At 46.2% G+C, this 19,517-nt stretch overlaps 1 protein-coding gene across 1 annotated transcript in view; it reads right to left on the reverse strand.

The window, feature by feature from the left end:
* dnah7 (dynein, axonemal, heavy chain 7) overlaps positions 1-19,517 on the reverse strand; it is a 468,798-nt gene that overhangs the window by 15,715 nt on the left and 433,566 nt on the right. The window contains exon 62 of the mRNA XM_078228625.1: positions 11,708-11,885. Coding sequence (XP_078084751.1) covers positions 11,708-11,885 — 178 coding nt within the window. The remainder of the gene's footprint in view (positions 1-11,707; positions 11,886-19,517) is intronic.

Consider the following 19,517-nt stretch of genomic DNA (forward strand, 5'->3'; position numbering starts at 1 on the left):
CGTCTCCCCAGGATCCACTGCTGAGAATGAGGCGGCCTGTTGACTGCCATGCTCTGTGGCCTGAGATTACCTGAGTGGACGTACCGTGGAGTGCTAGAATCTTTCAGGCAGCATGGATGTTGTAGGGTGGGATTTTGCGTGCGCCCTGCAACATGTTTTGGGGCTGCAGCCCACCATTGGCCGGTGGCAGGATCTTCTGATCCCACCACTGTCAACAGGGTTTCTGTTCTATGCACACCCTGCTGCTAGGAAACACACGGTGGGGGTTCACCATCAACAGGACTGGAAGATCCCGCTGGAGAGAATGGCTGAAAATGTCCAGCCGTAGTGTTACCATCCTCGGTGTGCAGGGCTGCAGGTGTGTTGGTCACCGGAATGGGGAGTCAGATTGGCTGTTATATATAGTGGTTATATATAGTGGTTGTAGATTGCTATAAGAGCTGACAATATGATTTAATGGTGATGTCATTAGGGTATTGCATAGACTCTGCTTTGCTTTCAGTTTGTAATCGGTACTGGAAAAAGCTCCTAGAATAAATCTGTTGTTGTTTGCTTGAATCGACATGAGCAAACCATGGGCAAGATTTCCCGGCCTCCCAGCTGTGTGTTTCCTCGTGGTGGAAGGTGGTGTGCTGTTCACTTGTGGCGGGATTCACTGGTCCTGCCACTGTCAATGGGATTTCCCACTGATGTCACCCTATGCTGCCACGAAACCCCTGGGCTAGGGTATGCTGCTAGCGGGGCTGGAGAATTCCGCTGGCATGAATGGCCGGAAAATTCCAGCCCACAACTTTTCCTTTTGTTAAAACCCACGATGATTAACGCAGTTAGGACATTACAGGCTGGACACTCCCACGGTCTCCTGGCTGGAAGGCACCGGGCTGTGCACCAGATGATCCATTTCCCTATGCGTGCATGGGGCCGCTGGACTCCTCTGCAGGATGGAGAGGCAGCTGGAGTGAGATTCAGATGCCTCACTATGCTCTGGCACTGACACTCAATGGATTCCCACAAGTGCCTGCACCATGTAGCTCATGACCTCAGCTCACAACCTCAGCTATGATGTACATGACCTGAACCACGGAGCGGACATCTCCCACCACGGAGCGGACGTCTCCCACCATGGACTGCATAGCCTGGTCTCCACTGCAGATGCCACCCTTGTAGTTTTAACCTAGTTGCCTCGGAGTGATGGCACCATCTTCTTGAACAGAATGTGATCGGACTCCTCCATTCAGCCTTTCAGTCCAAAGAGGGATGCTGACATCCCTTCCCGAATCTCATGACTCTGTCTTTGTACCTCCAGCAGTTATGGGATGACCAAGTTCAGGGGCACATCACCTGACTGAGGCTCAGCAGCATCTTGGGCTCCAGCATCTCTCTGAGTGCCGGATCCATGGGTCATCCCTGCCTCCACTTGCTGTGGATCATCAGCTGCGAGGTCCTCACCAATGAATGACCTAGAGCCTGGGGCGGCACGGTAGCACAGTGGTTAGCACTGCTGCTTCACAGCTCCAGGGATCTGGGTTCGATTCCCGGCATGGGTCACTGTCTGTGTGGAGTTTGCACATTCTCCTCGTGTCTGCATGGGTTTCCTCCGGGTGCTCCGGTTTCCTCCCACAGTCCAAAGATGTGCGGGTTAGGTTGATTGGCCATGCTAAAATTGCCCCTTAGTGTCCTGGGATGCATGGATTAGTGGATAAAATATGTAGGTGTATGGGGGTAGGGCCTTCTTGGGATTGTGGTTGGTGCAGACTCGATGGGCCGAATGGCCTCTTTCTGTACTGTAGGGTTTCTATGATTCTATTATTCTACGATCTACTAATTATTCCCACCGAAGTGGTGGAGGGTGAAGCTAACAGCTGTGATGCATCTTCAGTACTATTCTCTGAGATATTTCCCTCTGAACTGCTCGGGTCTCTCCTGTTGTGAGGGTGAAAGGATGGCCGGGCTGATCGATTAATTGACCTGCAAGGGAAGTGAGATGGCATGACAGGGGCATAAGGAGAGCAGAAACTGAACTGACGTGAGGATGGCGCTTTGGTTGGATGTTCTGAGGGTTCTCACTTTTGTCTCTTCCCCACCTCAGCCTCAGCACAGGTGTGGTCCTACACCTCTACAGCCAGCTCAAGGGCTCTCTCTCCTCAAACAGCTTGTCCTTGAGCTTGTCCTGCAATGAGACAGCTGGCGAGAGTGTAGCCAGGACTCGTGTCAAATGGTAAGGATCTCTGACATACATGGTAGGTGGGTGGGAGTGGGGATGTGAGGAGGAGATGATCTACCTGGGGAAATAGGAGGTGGGGTGGGGGGAACAGCAGGGCATGTGTTATGAGGTGGCTGGGACTGAGATCACTGTGGAAATATCATAGGTGTGTTAATGGATGCTGGTGGACACATGAGTAGGGTGACATTCATCATCTTCCTGCATTGAACCCTCATCCTCTCATGCAGTGAGCTGGTGCTCACTAGCACTGCCACCCCCTCCCATGCAGGGTTGGTAACCTTGCTGGCAGGTCATCTGCCCATAGGGGGTGTTAGAGGATGTTGCATCTCTGCTCCATTCCATCCAGCATCTTGGCCCCCCCACCGATTGCTGCGTTCAAGCAATGCTGGAGTGAGAAAATTTACCCCTTTGAAAAAATGTCGGAAAATTCCACCCCTAGAGAGTGGGAAGTCACAGAGCGAAACAGATTCCCAGTCCCACACAATACAATGTCACCTCAGGAAGTGTAACCTTGTGCAGTGTCAAACCTGGTTTACAAAATGTACTGGGATTACTGCATATTTTTTAAACCTACCCATTCACAATTAACTCTGTTGAGAGGAGTGATTTTCACATCTGAACTTTTTAGATTTCTAAGGAAAAACTGCTTTACAATTCTGTGCATAGCCAAGCATAAGCCAAACAGGAGTTCCTGCCAAAGAGATGCCAAGGAGGGTTCTCCAGCTAAAACCTGAACTATAGCTAAGTCTCAGACCAGCAATTATTTTGTGCATGCAACTTGAGTTATGCCACATGAAGAGGAATTGTCATAAGATAGTAGGTTTGAATATTTGATGCAGCATTAAGGCCCCAGAGCCACAATGTGGAGCGGATGAAGTATCTGCTTTGCTTCAGTAGTTGTTGATCAGAAGTGCCAGACCCAGGGGACAGGGGGTGGATCTTTTAGGATCAAAGGCCAATTTACAGTGATCACACACAAGAACTGGTTAACTGGTTTTGAACCAAAGGATTCCTGCCCAGGAAAGCAGTAATATGTTGGCTGAAATGATGCAATTTCTTGGGGAAGGTGAAAACATACAAGGAACAGGAAAGCGTGCTAATTTCCTGTCCACCAATGCCCTTTTTCCTGAAACCTTAATGTATTATCCATGCCAAGCTGCCAGCAATTAATTTGCTCCTGGGATGGCATGGTGGCATAGTGGTTAGCACTGCTGCCTCACAGCGCCAGGGAGCCGAGTTCGATTCCGGCCTCGGGTCACTGCCTGTGTGGAGTTTGCACATTCTCCCCATGTCTACGTGGATTTCCTTCGGGTGCTCCAGTTTCCTCCCACAGTCCAAAGATGTGTGGGTTAGGTTGATTGGCCATGCTAAAATTGATCCTAGTGTCAGGAGGATTAGCAGGGTAAATATGTGGGGTTGCGGGAATAGGGCCTGTGTGGGATTGTGATGGGTGCAGACTTGATGGGCTGAATGGCCTCCTTCTGTACTATAGGGATTCTATGGAATCCTCAATACTGGTGCTCCACAAGGCTGTGTCCTCAGCCCCTTACTATACTCCTTATACATCTATGACTGTGTGGCCAAATTCCCCTCCAACTCGATTTTCAAGTTTGCTGGTGACACCACTGTAGTGGGTCGGATCTCAAACAATGACAAGACAGATAGAGATAGAGAATCTGGTGAACTGGTACGATGACAATAATCTCTCCCTCAATTCAACAAAACAAAGGAAATCGTCAACTTCAGGAAGCATAGTGGAGGACATGTCCCTGTCTACATCAATAGGGATGGAAATAGAAATGGTTGGGAGCTTCAAGTTTTTAAGTGTCCAGATCACCAACAACCTGTCCTGGTCCCTCCATGTGGATGTCATAGTTAAGAAAGCCCACCAACACCGCTAATTTCTCAGGAGACTAAGGGAATTTGGCATGTCCACTACAATTCTCACTAATGTCTACAGATGCACCATAGAAAGCATTCTTTCTGGTTGCATCACAGCTTGATATGGCTTCTGCTCTGCCTAAGACCGCAATAAACAACAAAGGGTCGTGAACAAAGCCCAGTCCATCACTCAAACCAGCCTCCCATCCATTGACACTGTCTACACTACCTGCTGCCTCGGAAAAGCAGCCAGCATAATCAAGGACCCTACATATCCCAGATGTATTCTCTTCCATCTTCTTCCATCGGGAAAAAGATACAAAAGTCTGAGGACCCATTCTGTGAATGGGATGCAGTTGACAGCCCAACTGGAATCTTCCCACCATTCCCGATTCTCCACAACGTCAGCAGGAAAACATGCTAGTCCAGAACCTGTTTGCAACAACGTGACATGCAGAACTCAGTACTCACCCAAACCATTCCTGGGACTACCTCCAGTGTACAGGATGAAGGCAGTAGTGGGTGGGGGGAGCATTTACAGGTGGCTCTTTCCAGATGCAGTGTCATGAAGCGGTGGTCCATCTTCCAGCATCAAGAGTGTTTCATCTTCTTTTTCAAGAGGTCTATCTTCTTTCTTCAATGGTGGTTTAGTAATGTATGGGTTTCAATATGGCACCCATGTATGAGTCTTGGGGCATTATGCACCCCCTGCCACAGAATACAGCGCAAAACCCTGGGTACATAATTAATATGGTTGGGCCTGGAAGATATGATGTGGTTTTTCACTGTCCTCTGCAGCAGGAAACATTTCTTGTTCCTGCCCCAGCCTGGGACTAAGTCCCAGATGGGAGAATTCCATTCATCCTTTCAGCATTCACTCTGTCAAGTCCTTTCAGGATCTTACATGTTTCAGCAAGATCGCCAAATCATGGTATTCTCCACTGAATTAGAAAGGGTAATTGTGATGCAATAAAAGTGGGCATGCTTGAGTTTGTAAGAGGTACTAATTAGGCTGCCCTCAGATCGAATTATTTTATTCTGAAATTTCTAACAAGTCTTCCTTCCAAAATATAAACCTGTTTCATAATGGCAAGACATGAAGTTTAAAAGTGAGATAGCTTTTACATTTAAAAATAGGAAACAAATAAAGATGCTACACCAATTAGGGCAATTCTGAATCAACATACACATTGCATTCAACATTATCTCAATTAATCTACCTATACGTACTGGAATATTGTGGATATGTGTATTTTGAATTTTCTAGTTTTAATATTTACACTAATATGAAACATAGGATATATGTTGCCTCTCTTCACTGAGTTCTCTCCTATGTTACCTCTTTTGACTGAGTTCCCTCCCATTGTTAGTTCCTGTGGATTATATCTTTTTGAGCTGATGTAGTAACACAGGCATCCTGCTCTCGGACTGAACTAAGACACAGAATTTAGGAGCAGAAGTAGGTTATTTGGCCCCTCAAGCTTACTCCTTCAATGAGCTCATAGTTGATCTGGTTGTGGTCTTAATTCAACCCTCCTGTCCGCTTCCATAATCTTTGACTCCCTTGTCTATCAAAAATCTATCCAATTCGGCCTTGAATCTATTCAATGACATTGCCTTTACTGTTTTCTGGGGAAGAGAATTCCAAAAACTAAAGACCCGCTGAGAGAAAATAATTATCCTAATCTCTCCTTAAAAGGGGTCTCTTATCCTTAAACAGCGTCCCCCGGTTCTGGTCTCCCCAACAAGAAGAAACATCTTCTCAGAACTCACTAATCAAGTTTCTGTAGGATCTTATCTATTTCAAGAAAATAATCTCTAATTCCTCTAACCTGTTGCCCACTATGTGAAGATTCACAAGAACTGTCTGCTGAGGATTTAAGTTCAGTTTTCTCCCTGCTCCTCTGTGATTGGAGATATCTAACTGCTGTTTGAAGTCAATGTGCAGGATCATACCAATCTCTCACTATTCTAACTAGCTACACTGTGAAGCATATTGGGCCCAATAATAAAGTGAAGATAGCAAGTGGCTAGAAATGTTCAAATGTGACTTACTTCTGGATTTAACTACAGAATCTGACTCGCTAAAAAGGCTGCCTTCAGATTGGAGCTATGTACAAATGTTGAAAATGTTCAAAGGAATTAGATGGCAATATATTAAAAGGCATTAACAATCTAATGATCACACTAGGATTGGGTATGGGGAGGTGGTGGCTTCAGGTTCAAATCCCAACATGGCAACTGTTAGAATTCACATTCAATTAAACTGGAATTAAAAATCTAGTCTCAGTAATAGTGACCATGAAACCATTGTTGACCATTGTTCACTGATGTCTTTATAGAAGAAAATCTGCCGTTTTACCTTGTCTGCCTTCCAGATGCAAATGTGGTTCACTCTTTAATGCCCTCTGAAACGGCCTAGCAAGCCACTCATTTGTATCAAAGCACAAAACTTCTGGAAGGGAGGAAACCCATGAACTACCTGGCATCATCCTAGACACTGATGACAATGGCAAAACTCTGGAGGCATGGTCCCATCTTCACATTGAGAATATCCCCATCATGTTGTGTGACACTACCACTGAGCTAAACGCAATAGATTTCAACCAGATCTAGCAACTCAAACCTGGACATAGAGGTTTACTACATGGAAACAGGCCCTTAGGCCCAACCTGTCCATGCCGCCCTTTTTTTTAAACCCCTAAGCTAGTCCCAATTGCCCACGCTTGGCCCATATCCCTCTGTACCCATCTTACCCATGTAACTGTCTAAATGCTTTTTAAAAGACAAAATTATACCCGCCTCTACTACTATCTCTGGCAGCTTGTTCCAGATACTCACCACCCTCTCTGTGAAAAAATTGCCCCTCTGGACCCTTTTGTATCTCTCCCCTCTCACCTTAAACCTATGCCCTCTAGTTTTAGACTCCCCTACCTTTGGGAAAAGATATTGACTTTCTAACTGATCTATGTCCTTCATTATTTTATAGATCTCTATAAAATCACCTCCTATGCTTCAGGGAAAAAAGTCCCAGTCTATCCAGCCTCTCCTTATAACTCAAACGAAATCCTCGTAGCATCCTAGTAAACCTTATCTGCACTCTTTCTAGTTTAATAATATCCTTTCTATAATAGGGTGACCAGAATTGTACACAGTATTCCAAGTGTGGCCTTAGCAATTTCTTGTACAACTTCAACAAGACATCCCAACTCCTGTATTCAATGTTCTGACCAATGAAACCAAGCATGTTGAATGTTTTCTTCATCACTCTGTCCACCTGTGACTCCACTTTCAATGAGCTATGAACATGTACCCCTAGATCTCTAGATGTTACATTCTAAGATCCAGGATGTTAGAATGTAACCGGTGATAACATTGGATCTGTTGTAATGTGACCAATAGTAACGAGCTGTAAAGGTCAGCTGACCCAGTAAACCATGTAACCAATGATAAAATGATGTGATGATCAGTTGACCAGCTGACTCAGTATAAATCAGAACCTGTTGGGAATTGTGGGATTACTTGGAATGGCCTAGGGTGAGGCCTCAAGTTTGGAGTAACGAAGTTTCTTTGTTAAACCTTTTCTTTGATTTATAAGTTGGAGTCGACACTGGAAGAGTTCCTTCTGGATCAGCACAGGAGGCATTGTGAGCCATCAGCAGCAACAGAATTGTGGTCAAACACAATTTCTGACCTTATGGCTCGGCATATTCCCATTACCATCTCTACCATTACCATCAAGCCAGGAGATCAATCCTGGTTCAATGAAGATTGCAGGAAGGCTTCAGCCACAGAACGTTGCCACAGGAGTTGTAAGGTGAGGTAAATCCACCTTTTTATGGATATTAATACAATATGTGGAACATGGACAAAACTGGCTGAAATACAGACAAACTTAAAATTCTGTGTTTCAAAACACATGGACTTAAAATGGCTGTAAATAAGACATCGACAAACAAAGAGATACACAGCCTTATCAAATCCATCTAGGAGTTGCTTGAGCTGATAAAGGACAATGAGTCAAGGGCAAAACTAGCCTGCTCGTTATGCAAAAATAGGCCATGCTAGACCAGGCTAACAATGCCACCCATTACAACATCTATGGACAGTACACATTATAGACTCCAAATTGTCTGTGAAATCCAACAGGTTTGGACCCAGGCTGTGTTTTGCAAAACCATTTCGATGGGAAAGTGATCAACACCTCCTGAGGACCATCAAAAACCATTTCGTACCTCATCAAAATTCAACCGACCATTGTGAGAAGCCTGCCAGAATTTCAAAGGCTGCATCTTTTGAAAATTGGATCAAGACAAAGGACAGGAGCACACGGGTTGTTCATCTCTGCACACTAGAGTAAGATGTCTCAGAACACCAGGTTAAAGTCTGACAGGTTTATTTGGTATCATGATCCTTCGGAGCACTGCTCCTTCATCAGGTGAGAAGGAGCAGCGCTCCGAAAGATCGTGATACCAAATAAACCTGTTAGACTTTAACTTGGTGGGACTTCTTACTTTGCCCACCCCAGTCCAACGTCAGCATCTGCACATCATAGTCTCCACACCTACAGCAACGGGCTCTTCTTCAAGGCGAGCCAAGCAACTTTGACGGAGCCGCAACCTTGTTCCTTATCGGCTCCAACAGCTAAAAAGACTCTAAAATTACTCTTCAACCACCAAAAAAGAAATTCAACAAGTACTTACCAGCAAAAATCCATGACATAAGAAACCATATTTGCAGACACAACCGTATACTGAAGGCCTGGGTTGCACAGCAAAGACTTTTATACCTACCTAACCACACGACCAAGGTGCATATCTCTTGAAGGCAAGACAGCCCTGACCTTTTCTTAGAGGCAGTACTGCCCCTTTGACCCCAGGAATGGTGAGTATAATCTACAGTCCCCAGAAATCCCCAATTAGCCAGGTGTTGAGGAAGGGTGGTTGGGAATTGTGTAAACCTAAAAATATCCATTGTGTCGTTATAGTCTCTTCCTTTCATAACATAGTAACTGGTTATGTGTGCACGTTGACAGGTCTGGTTAATTTCATTCCTTCCTGAATAAAATTTGGTCTTTTGTGTCACCCACTCATCTCTCTTTTCATTCTGGTGGATCACAGAGCTAGAACATAATTTTGAAGTCTAGAACCGTGCGGGTTCGAAAACACTCACTCAAACGGGTTCACTGGTCAGGCATAAACAGTGGCTCACTTTCTCTCTCTTCTGCAAAGTCGTCCCAGTGTGACACTTGCACCATTTCCTCCACCTGCAGGGCAGACACACATGTCCAAGAGTGGTAGTGAAGACCACCACGTGTGGAGTAAACGACCTCCTACACAGTTCCTCAGGGTAAAGTACTAGATCCAACTATCTACAGCTGTTTCATCAATGACCTTCCCTCAATGACAACATCAGAAGTTTGCTGATGATTGCACAAAGTTCAGCACCGTTCACATGGCCTCATACTGAAGCAGATTGTTTGCATATGCAGCAAGACTTGGACAACATTCAGGATTGGGCTAATAAGTGGGAAGTAACATTCATGCCATACAAATGCCAGGCAATGACCATCTCTAACAAGAGAGCATTTAACCATCTCCCCTTGACATTCAATGGCATTACCATTGCTGAATCCCCTATTATCAACAGCCTGGGAAGTCACTATTGACTAGAAACTGAACTGAATCAGTTATAAAAATATGGTGACCACAAGAGCAGGCCAGATACTTGGAATCATGTGCCAAGTAACTTACCTGCTGACTCCCCAAAACCTGTCCACTGTCTGCAAGGCATAAGTCAGGAATAAATCTAAATGTTGCCACAGTCCCAGAGGACCATAGTGTGATGATACTGTGCCTTTAAGAAATAGATTTATATCATGTTTCTTGTAGGAGCCAGTGTTTTGTTGCAAGGAGATGATTTATCTGAAGAAAACATGCAGACTGCAGGATAATAACTAATTTTAACTAATGGTGCGTTTGTCTAAACAGAGTTAATCATTTGTATTTATTTGGTTTTCCCCTAGGGTTTCAGAGTACAGTCTTGATTAGGTTGATTGACAGAGACAGAGCCATGTGCTTTAATGGGAGGAGCTAAGTTTGCAGGGAAAAACACAGTTTCTCTTTCAGTTTAAAACAAGCAGTTCCTGTTCTGAAAGAAGCAAGATCTGTCTCTCTCTCTCGCTCTCTCTGTGGAAGTTTTCTGGGAGCTGCAGGGCTGGCAACCTAAGTACAAGCACATAAGCCTGTGTTTTGCTCACTGATTTTGAAGTGGGGTTTAAGTCTGTAAGAAGAATATTGCTCAAAGTAGAACTCATAGGGACAGGTTAGCAGTTAAAATTATACATTGTCATGTTGAAGTATTGTTCAATTTTTAAATGTTAACCTAATTAATTTGTTATAGTTAAACTGTGTTGCTAAAAAAAAATCACAGATTGTTGGCAGAATCACGCCTGGAGTGAAACATCATATCCTCATATTAATGCTAAAATAGCAAATTGTTGGGGTCTAGTCTGATTTCATAATGTACCTTGGGGTTTCTGATCTGGTATCCTAACATTAGACTGCTCTCCCCTTTGAGAGAGAGCTGACTTGCTTGAGGGTCACCACACCTCAAGCAAGGGGCAAGGTTGAGAAGGCAGGGCCTTCATGAATAACCTCAAGCAATAGGGGAAATTTAGCCTGAGCTTTTGGCGTCACTCTGCATCACAAATCAGCTGTCCAGCCAACTGAATAATCAACCCCTTGTGATACAATACTCTCCACTTGCCTGGATGAGTCCAGCTCCAACAATACTCAAAGAAGCTCAATACCATGCAGGACAAAACAGCCCACTTGATTGGCACCCCATCCACCAACTTAAATATTTAATTCCTCCACCACTGAAACACAGATGCACCACAGCAACTTGCCATGGCTACTTCAACAGCACCTTCCAAACCCAACACCTCTACCACTTAGAAGGACAAGGGCAGCAGATACATGGGAAAAACACTACCTCCAAGCCACACATCTGGGATGGCACAATGGTTAGCACCTGTGATTGCGGAATGTGGACTTGCAGCAGGCAAGTTTATGAATACACTGTGGCCGTGTATTCACAAGATTGTTCCTAATTATTTTGTTTGCAAAACAATAGTTACCATAGCAACTGCAACAGATTGCTGTTGTCTTCATATTGAGTGAAGTAAATATAGCATATCAGCAATAAAATGACTGTAATATATATTCTTACAGATTTCAGAAAGGTTTACAATCATATAATTTTGGGGAGAAATTAATCAAGATACAAGTATCTCAGTTATGAATAGGGCTTATGTCCAACATGGTTTGGTAGCACTCAAGACCAAACACTGCAAAATCACATTACTCTTCAAGTTGTTAAAAGCAAAATGCTGCAGATGCTGGAATCTGAAACAAAAACAGAAAATGCTGGAAAATCTCAACAGGTCTGACAGCATCTGTGGAGAGAGAATAGAGCCAGAGCTCTGACAAAGGGTCATCCAGACTCAAACCATTGGCTCTATTCTCTCTCCACAGATGCTGTCAGACCTGCTGAGATTTTCCAGCATTTTCTGTTACTGTTCAAGTTGTGTTCTCTTACCATCTTCTGGGGGAAGCGTGTAATTCTTGTCCTCCAGTACTTCATAGTCAAATGTGAGCAGGTCAATGGGAATAGTGTATTTTCTGGCATAATTTTGTTGGCCGCCTGTCAGAAAAGCTTGTGTAAAGAAAAACCCAGACAACCAGAAGACAGGAGGAGCTGCATCTTCAAACCAATCCTGTCAGAAAAGACATTAAAATCACATTGAGTATATACATCTACAAAAAGTCTATTCACATGCAAGGGAATTAATTTATGCTCTGATTACATATCATCTAAATTTAGAGTACTATGACACTGGCCTGGAATTATGCCCTGTTTGTGAACACAAGTCCTCACTCACCTGATGAAGGAGCTTGAGGCTCCGAAAGCTAGTGCTGCTAAATAAACCTATTGGACTTTAACCTGGTGTTGTGAGACTTCTTACTGGAATTCATAGATAATAGAAATCATAGAAACCCTACAGTGCAGAAGGAGGCCATTCGGCCCATCGAGTCTGCACCGACCACAATCCCACCCAGGCCCTACCCCCACATATTTACCCGCTAATCCCTCTAACCTATGCATCCCAGGACTCTAAGGGGCAATTTTTAACCTGGCCAATCAACCTAACCCGCACATCTTTGGACTGTGGGAGGAAACCGGAGCACCCGGAGGAAACCCACGCAGACACGAGGAGAATGTGCAAACTCCACACAGACAGTGACCCGAGCCGGGAATCGAACCCGGGACCCTGGAGCTGTGAAGCAGCAGTGCTAACCACTGTGCTACCGTGCCGCCTGTTATCTGTCAGCTACAAATTATCTGTCAGCTACAAATGATGGAGTTTGCCACTGACTTCAAAGAAAGATGCCGACAAAAGATCTAACGAGCTCTGAGGATGGATTTCAACTTTCCCAATGTTAATTTCATTCTGCTGCTTGCTGTAGGGAGTCCACAATGCCCAGCAACAGCAATATCATCAAGCAGGCCATGCAGACAATCATGACACTCTACAAATGTAAAATTAGTTTTTCAGGGTCAGAGAAGTTGTTCAGTGACGATTATGACTTAGTATGCTATTTATATCTTAGTTCCACCTCATTAAAGCAGGTTTAACTTTTCCAAGTTTTTTTTTAACACCGGGAATATAATGGAAAAAATGGAACTTCACATTAATTCAGTGATTTTGAAACATTTCTAACGCATGAACTTCAACAGCACATCCTGTGGAGGGGCGATGTATCGTTGTCAATAATTTCCGTATTTCTGCATTTGTCTGCACATGTATAGAAGGCAGAAGTTGCTGTCAGTTTCACAGAGTATTGATGCTGACAGTTTCACCATCATTAGAACCCAGGGATGGGGAGGGACTGGGTCAATGGGTGGGAAATCTGAAAATTTCGAGAAGGCAGTGGACCTGCAAAACTTAATGGCAGGACCGCATTAGAACTTTTAAATAAAAGCAAAATACTGCGGATTCTGGAATCTGAAACAAAATCACAAAATGCTAGAAAATCTCAGCAGGTCTGACAGCATCTGTGGAAAGAGAATAGAGCTAATGTTTCAAGTCTGGATGACCCTTCATCAGAGCTGAGAGCAGAGAATGAGCAGAGAATTTTTAAATTGCCTTTTCATAGAACCAGATTGAAGCCAGGGACTATTGGGGACTGGTGGTTGATTTATTTTCTAACTGACAGCTATCGAAGGCTTTTTTCACCTTTCAGGGGCTCTGAACATTTAAATCACCTCTGATAATTACACCAGGCTATTTGTCATTATATTTCTGCAATCTGAAAGGTTTCACTAAATGTGCTCCTGTATTCACATTATTTCATCCAACACAGAAGCTGCAAAATAGCAAAAAATTCTAACTATTTTTGACTCCCAATATTTCTGCATGTTTATCCAGATATATTTGATGCTTTCCAGAATATCTCAGCAAAGGCTCAAAGGTAACCACAAACAAAAAGACATATACTTCATTTGAGCAGGAGTCTATCCATGAACAAGCAATAAATAACATAGCTATGCTTGGTGAGAGAAATAAAACAGCTACCATCCCTTTATCTTCACCTTTAATAAGGTGTAAAATGAAGAACACACTCCACAGGTCAGGTAGCACCTTTGGAGAAAGGAAAACTGTCAGGCTAACCTTTCAATCTATAACCCTTCTGATGCGCTATCAATAAGGCGAAAGACTACCGATATGCCAATATAAGTGTAGGCTTTTATTCACAACAAAATCAGGAGCATATCCCAACAAATAACCGACCTGGACTGAACAAGGGGGAGGAGACAGCCACCTTTATACTAGGTGCTGAGGGGAGGAACCAAACTGGAAGGGGATGTGTCCAGGTATGACAAACACACACAACGGTGGTCCATATAGGACAAAGGCACAACTGAGGTCCACCACATTCACCCCTTCCTTTTAAAAAAACAACACGGGGGTGAAGCGGAAACAATATCACAAGTCCAGACGAACCGGTGGCTTGATCCGTCGTCGCGATCGTCGTAGTGCAGGTCGCAGAGTCGTCCGAGCAGGGAGCGATGTCGGCCCAGGCTCCGTACAGTGAGCGTCGAGACAAGGCGCTGGGTGGTGTGAAGCGGACCGATCCGTCATCCCGTCCAGTCGTCGGGTACTGCGTGGCGACGGCTCCGGCGACTCAAGCGAGCTGTACATAGGGGCGAGAGGAATGAGCAGTGGCCCTGGTGGCGTATGGGGAACAGTGGGAACCGGAGCTGGGGGGTGGGAGGCTGCAACAGGCTCTGGGCACACTACATTGGGGACAGGGACTGAGGGAGGAAGAGGCGTAGCAGTCTCCGAATGGACGACACCAGGGACCGTGGGGCGGAAGGACGTGGTGACCTCCGGGGCACCCGCGGGTGCCAAGTCACGGACAGAAACCGTGTCCTCCCGCCCATCAGGGTACACTACATAAGCATATTGGGGATTAGCATGGAGCAGTTGGACCTCCTCGACTAAGGGATCTGCCTTATGGGTCCGGACATGCTTCCGAAGCAGGACGGGTCCCGGGGACATCAGCCAATCCGGGAGCGAAGTACCCGAGGAGGACTTCCTGGGAAATGAAAACATCCGCTCGTGAGGGGTCGTATTGGTTGCTGTGCACAAGAGTGACCTAATGGAATGTAATGCGTCCGGAAGGACGTCTTGCCAACGGCTGACTGGAAGGCCCCTAGACCGTAACGCTAATAGAACGGCCTTCCAGACGGTTGCGTTCTCCCGCTCTACTTGACCATTGCCCCTGGGGTTATAGCTAGTGGTGCGGCTGGAGGCAACGCCTTTGGCGAGCAGGTACTGCCTCAGCTCGTCACTCATGAAAGAGGACCCACGGTCGCTATGAATATAGGCTGGGAAGCCGAACAGGGTGAAGAGCTTGTTCAGGGTCCGAATCACTGTAGCCGTGGTCATGTCCGAGCAGGGGAAGGCAAAAGGGAAACGTGAGTATTCGTCAATGATATTCAGGAAATAAACATTGCGGTTAGAGGAGGGGAGGGGGCCTTTAAAATCAACGCTAAGGCGCTCGAACGCGCGAGTGGCCTTTACAAGGTGCACCCTACCTGGCCGGTAGAACTGCGGTTTGCACTCAGCGCAGACCCTGCATTGCCTGGTAATCATCCGGACTTCCTCAAGGGAGAAGGGCAGGTTACGGGACTTGACAAAATGGAAAAATCTGGTGACACCCGGGTGACAGAGGTCGTTATGGAGGGACTGTAGCTGGTCTAGTTGGGCACTGGCACATGATCCACGGGACAGGGCGTCTGGGGGCTCATTGAGCTTCCCGGGCCGGTACATGATGTCATATCTGTAGGTGGAGAGTAATTCACCTTAATTACGCTGGTCCGTAATTAAGGTGAATCGTTGGCCCGCGAGATAATGGCGCCAGTGCCGGACGGCTTCCACGATGGCCTGGGCCTCCTTCTCGACCGAGGAGTGTCGAATCTCAGGGTCTTGTAAGGTCCGGGAAAAGAAGGCCACCGGACGGCCCCTCTGGTTAAGGGTGGCAGCTAGGGCAAAGTCAGACGCATCACTTTCCACTTGGAATGGGATGGATTCGTCCACAGCATGCATCGCGGCCTTCGCGATGTCCGCTTTGATGTCATCGAAGGCCCGACAGGCCTCCTCCGCCAGGGGAAAAGAGGTCGATTTTAGGAGCGGACGGGCTTTATCTGCGTAACGGGGAACCCACTGGGCATAATAGGAGAAGAAGCCCAGGCATCTCCTCAGTGCTTTGAGGGTAGTAGGGAGGGAAAGCTGCATAAGGGGATGCATACGGGCTGGGTCGGGGCCAAGGACACCATTTTCTATCACGTACCCAAGGATGGCGAGGCGGCGTGTCCGGAAAACACACTTCGCCTCATTGTATGTGAGGTTCAGGAGAGTGGCCGTACGAAGGAATTTTTGTAGGTTGGCATCATGGTCCTGCATGTCATGGCCGCAGATGGTGACGTTATCCAGATACGGGAAAGTGGCCCGTAGTCCGTGCTGGTCCACCATTTGATCCATGGCCCGTTGGAAGACTGAGACCCCATTGGTGACACCAAAGGGGACTCGGAGGAACTGGTAGAGGCGGCCATCCGCCTCAAAGGCAGTGTATGGGCGATCCTCCGAGCGGATAGGGAGCTGGTGGTAAGCCGATTTCAAATCGATCGTTGAAAAAACCCTATAGTGCGCGATGCGGTTGACTATGTCCGCGATACGGGGAAGAGGATATGCATCTAGTTGGGTATACCTGTTTATGGTCTGGCTGTAGTCAATCACCATGCGGTGTTTCTCCCCCGATGTAACTACGACCACTTGCGCCCTCCAGGGGCTGGTGCTGGCCTGGATAATCCCTTCCTGGAGCAAACGTTGTACCTCGGACCGAATGAAGGCCCGGTCATCCGCACTATAGCGCCTACTCTTGGTGGCTATAGGCCTACAATCCGGGGTGAGGTTATCAAATAACGGGGGGGGGGGGTGATCTTGAGGGTCGAGAGACTGCAGGTGGTGCGCGAGGGGCGCTGCCGTGACGGCGCCTTGCAGACGGAGAGCGGGGGATAAGGGCCATCGTACTGCAGGATGACGCTTCTATGATGGCTGAGGAAATCTAACCCCAGCAGTACAGCTGCGCAGAGTCGCGGCAGCATGAGGAGCCGAAAACGCTCGTAGACTGTGCCCTGTACCGTCAGCGTCACCAAGCAGCACCCGAGGACCTCCACTGAGTGAGAATTCGAGGCCATGGAGATGGTCTGGCTCCAGGGTCGCACGGGAAGGGCATATTGACGCACTGTGCGAGGGTGTATAAAACTTTCCGTGCTCCCACAGTCAAACAGGCAGTTTTCTGCATAACCATTTACCTTGATCTCCATTATGGACTTGGAGAGTTGATGTGGCTGCGACTGGTCCAGGCAAATCGATGCCACTGGTGAATTAAAGAAGAATCCATCTTCGTCGCCGTCTGATGACGTCACGGATGAAGCTTCCTGCTCAGCTTGCCTTGATGCCAGTCTCAAAGATGGCGACTCCCGCACTTCCGGTGACCGCATCAAAGATGGCGATTCCCGCACTTCCGGTGACCGCATCAAAGATGGCGATTCGCGCGCAGCCGCCGCCTGCATCAAAGATGGCCGCGCCCTCGGAGCACACATGGCTCCACGAGTCTTCAGAAGCGGCTTTGCTCGGCAGACTTTAACAAAGTGGCCTAGCTTACCGCATCCGGAGCAAATCGCGTCCTTTGCCGGGCAGTGACGCCGAGGGTGCTTAGGGAGGCCACAAGAGTAACATTTGGGCCCTGCTGGAGCAGCCGTCGCAGTGGAGCCGTCGGTGGAACGGGATCCTAGGTAAGTCCCGAGATTATGGGAGGCTGCTTCTAACGTTTCAGCCATCGTGACCGTTTTCCGGAGGTCTAGGTCATCTTGTTCCAGCAGACGCTGCTGGATGTATGTAGACTCAATGCCCGCAACGTAGGTGTCGCGGATCAGATCCTCCGTGTTCTGAGCTGCTGAAACAGCCTTACAGTCGCATGCTCGGGCGAGGACTCGCAGGGCGCGCAGAAATTGGGCGCACGATTCTCCTGGCTGCTGTTTGCGGGTAGTTAGGAGGTGTCTGGCGTAAACCACGTTAGGGCTCTTTCGGAACTGCCCTTTTAGGAGTTCGATAGCGTCCGCGTAAGTAGCAGCGTCCCGGAAGATTCCATAGACAGTTTCGCTTACCCGGGCGCGGAGCACGTGGAGTTTAGCAGCGTCGGTGTCGATGGCCGTAGCGGTGTCGACGAATGCTTCGAAGCAGTCCAACCAATGATCAAATTTATCAGAGGCTCCAACCTCTTGAGGGTCTAATACTAACTTGTTGGGTTTTAGAAACTGCTCCATACTAGTAACTGTTGTGAATAAAATTGATGCGCTATCAATAAGGCGAAAGACTACCGATATGCCAATATAAGTGTAGGCTTTTATTCACAACAGAATCAGGAGCAGATCCCAACAAATAACCGACCTGGACTGAACAAGGGGGAGGAGACAGCCACCTTTATACTAGGTGCTGAGGGGAGGAACCAAACTGGAAGGGGATGTGTCCAGGTATGACAAACACACACAACGGTGGTCCATATAGGACAAAGGCACAACTGAGGTCCACCACACCTTCATTAGAACCCATTTGGATTCCAGCTTGAATTCCACCAACATATTTCAGATCTACCTGTCTATGATATTCAGCATTATTCTAATCACTAGTCTCTCCACTGCATGAGATTTACTATCTCTGCCGTGCACAGCCACATATTTTCAACTCTTGCTTTCAGCAGCACTGACCCAGCCACTTTATTTCACAATTGTCCTGCTCTTCAGTTCTATTTTGTTCTTTCAACTACATTTCATAGAACTTATTTTCTTCCTTCCAGTGAAAGCATTTGAAAGGGATCTCCTGAAAGATCAAAGACCTGAATGTGAATCTAATCGTTTCCTTTTTGTCCTGCTAATTTATTCCAGCATGAGATGCTTTGATTTCAAATATCTGGCATCTAGGATATTTGCTTTTTATTCCTGATAAAATATTTCTCCCTTAAGCAGTCAACATTATTTCCTCAAATATGATCTTTCTTCAACTCTGTCTTTAAATGTTTAAGGAGTCTCTCTCCTCCATATATTAATCATTTAGCTTTATCCAATTCATAAAACACTCTCCTGAGAAAATAATTAATTAAAAGATCACAGCAAAAAAGTGCACAGTAATTTAATTTAGGAATGTGGTAAAACAGTTTCTCATAACAAACTGATCATTATTTAATCATTTATTTAATAGTTCTTCAAGCCAATCTTAGAAGCTCTTTTTAACTATTTTAATTTATTCTCTTAACTTCAACTAAGCTTCACATTTAAATCATCACAGTGACTAACTAAATTTGATTCCTAATTTTTTCAATCTTCCTGGGACTGTCAAGTATTTATGGTTACTTTAGCATGGTGTTTTCCTGAATCCATAGAGACTTTGCAGTGGGTCGACGAAATAGCCAAGCAGTAAACAACTGAGCAGCGGCCAGAAGTGGGAGTGGTGCGAGCTTAGTGGCAAGTACAACAATCAATATGCATAACTCAGAGGGGACTGACTCTCTCACCTTGGAGTAAAAAGGGCATGGAGGAGCATTGAAAGTGACAGGAAGATCATCAGGCAGACTTGCAGTTATCAACATTTATGGTGGGCAACAGTTGAATTCAACCTTATTCATGAGGGGAGAGATTTTAAAATTTTGAATACCAGTGAAAGAAAGTGCGCCAAAAATGAGTTTGCCCGGGTAATATGAGTATTATATATTAGCATAATTGA

This window comes from Mustelus asterias, chromosome 14, assembly GCF_964213995.1.
Source record: "Mustelus asterias chromosome 14, sMusAst1.hap1.1, whole genome shotgun sequence".
NCBI classification, from domain to species: Eukaryota; Metazoa; Chordata; class Chondrichthyes; order Carcharhiniformes; family Triakidae; genus Mustelus; species Mustelus asterias.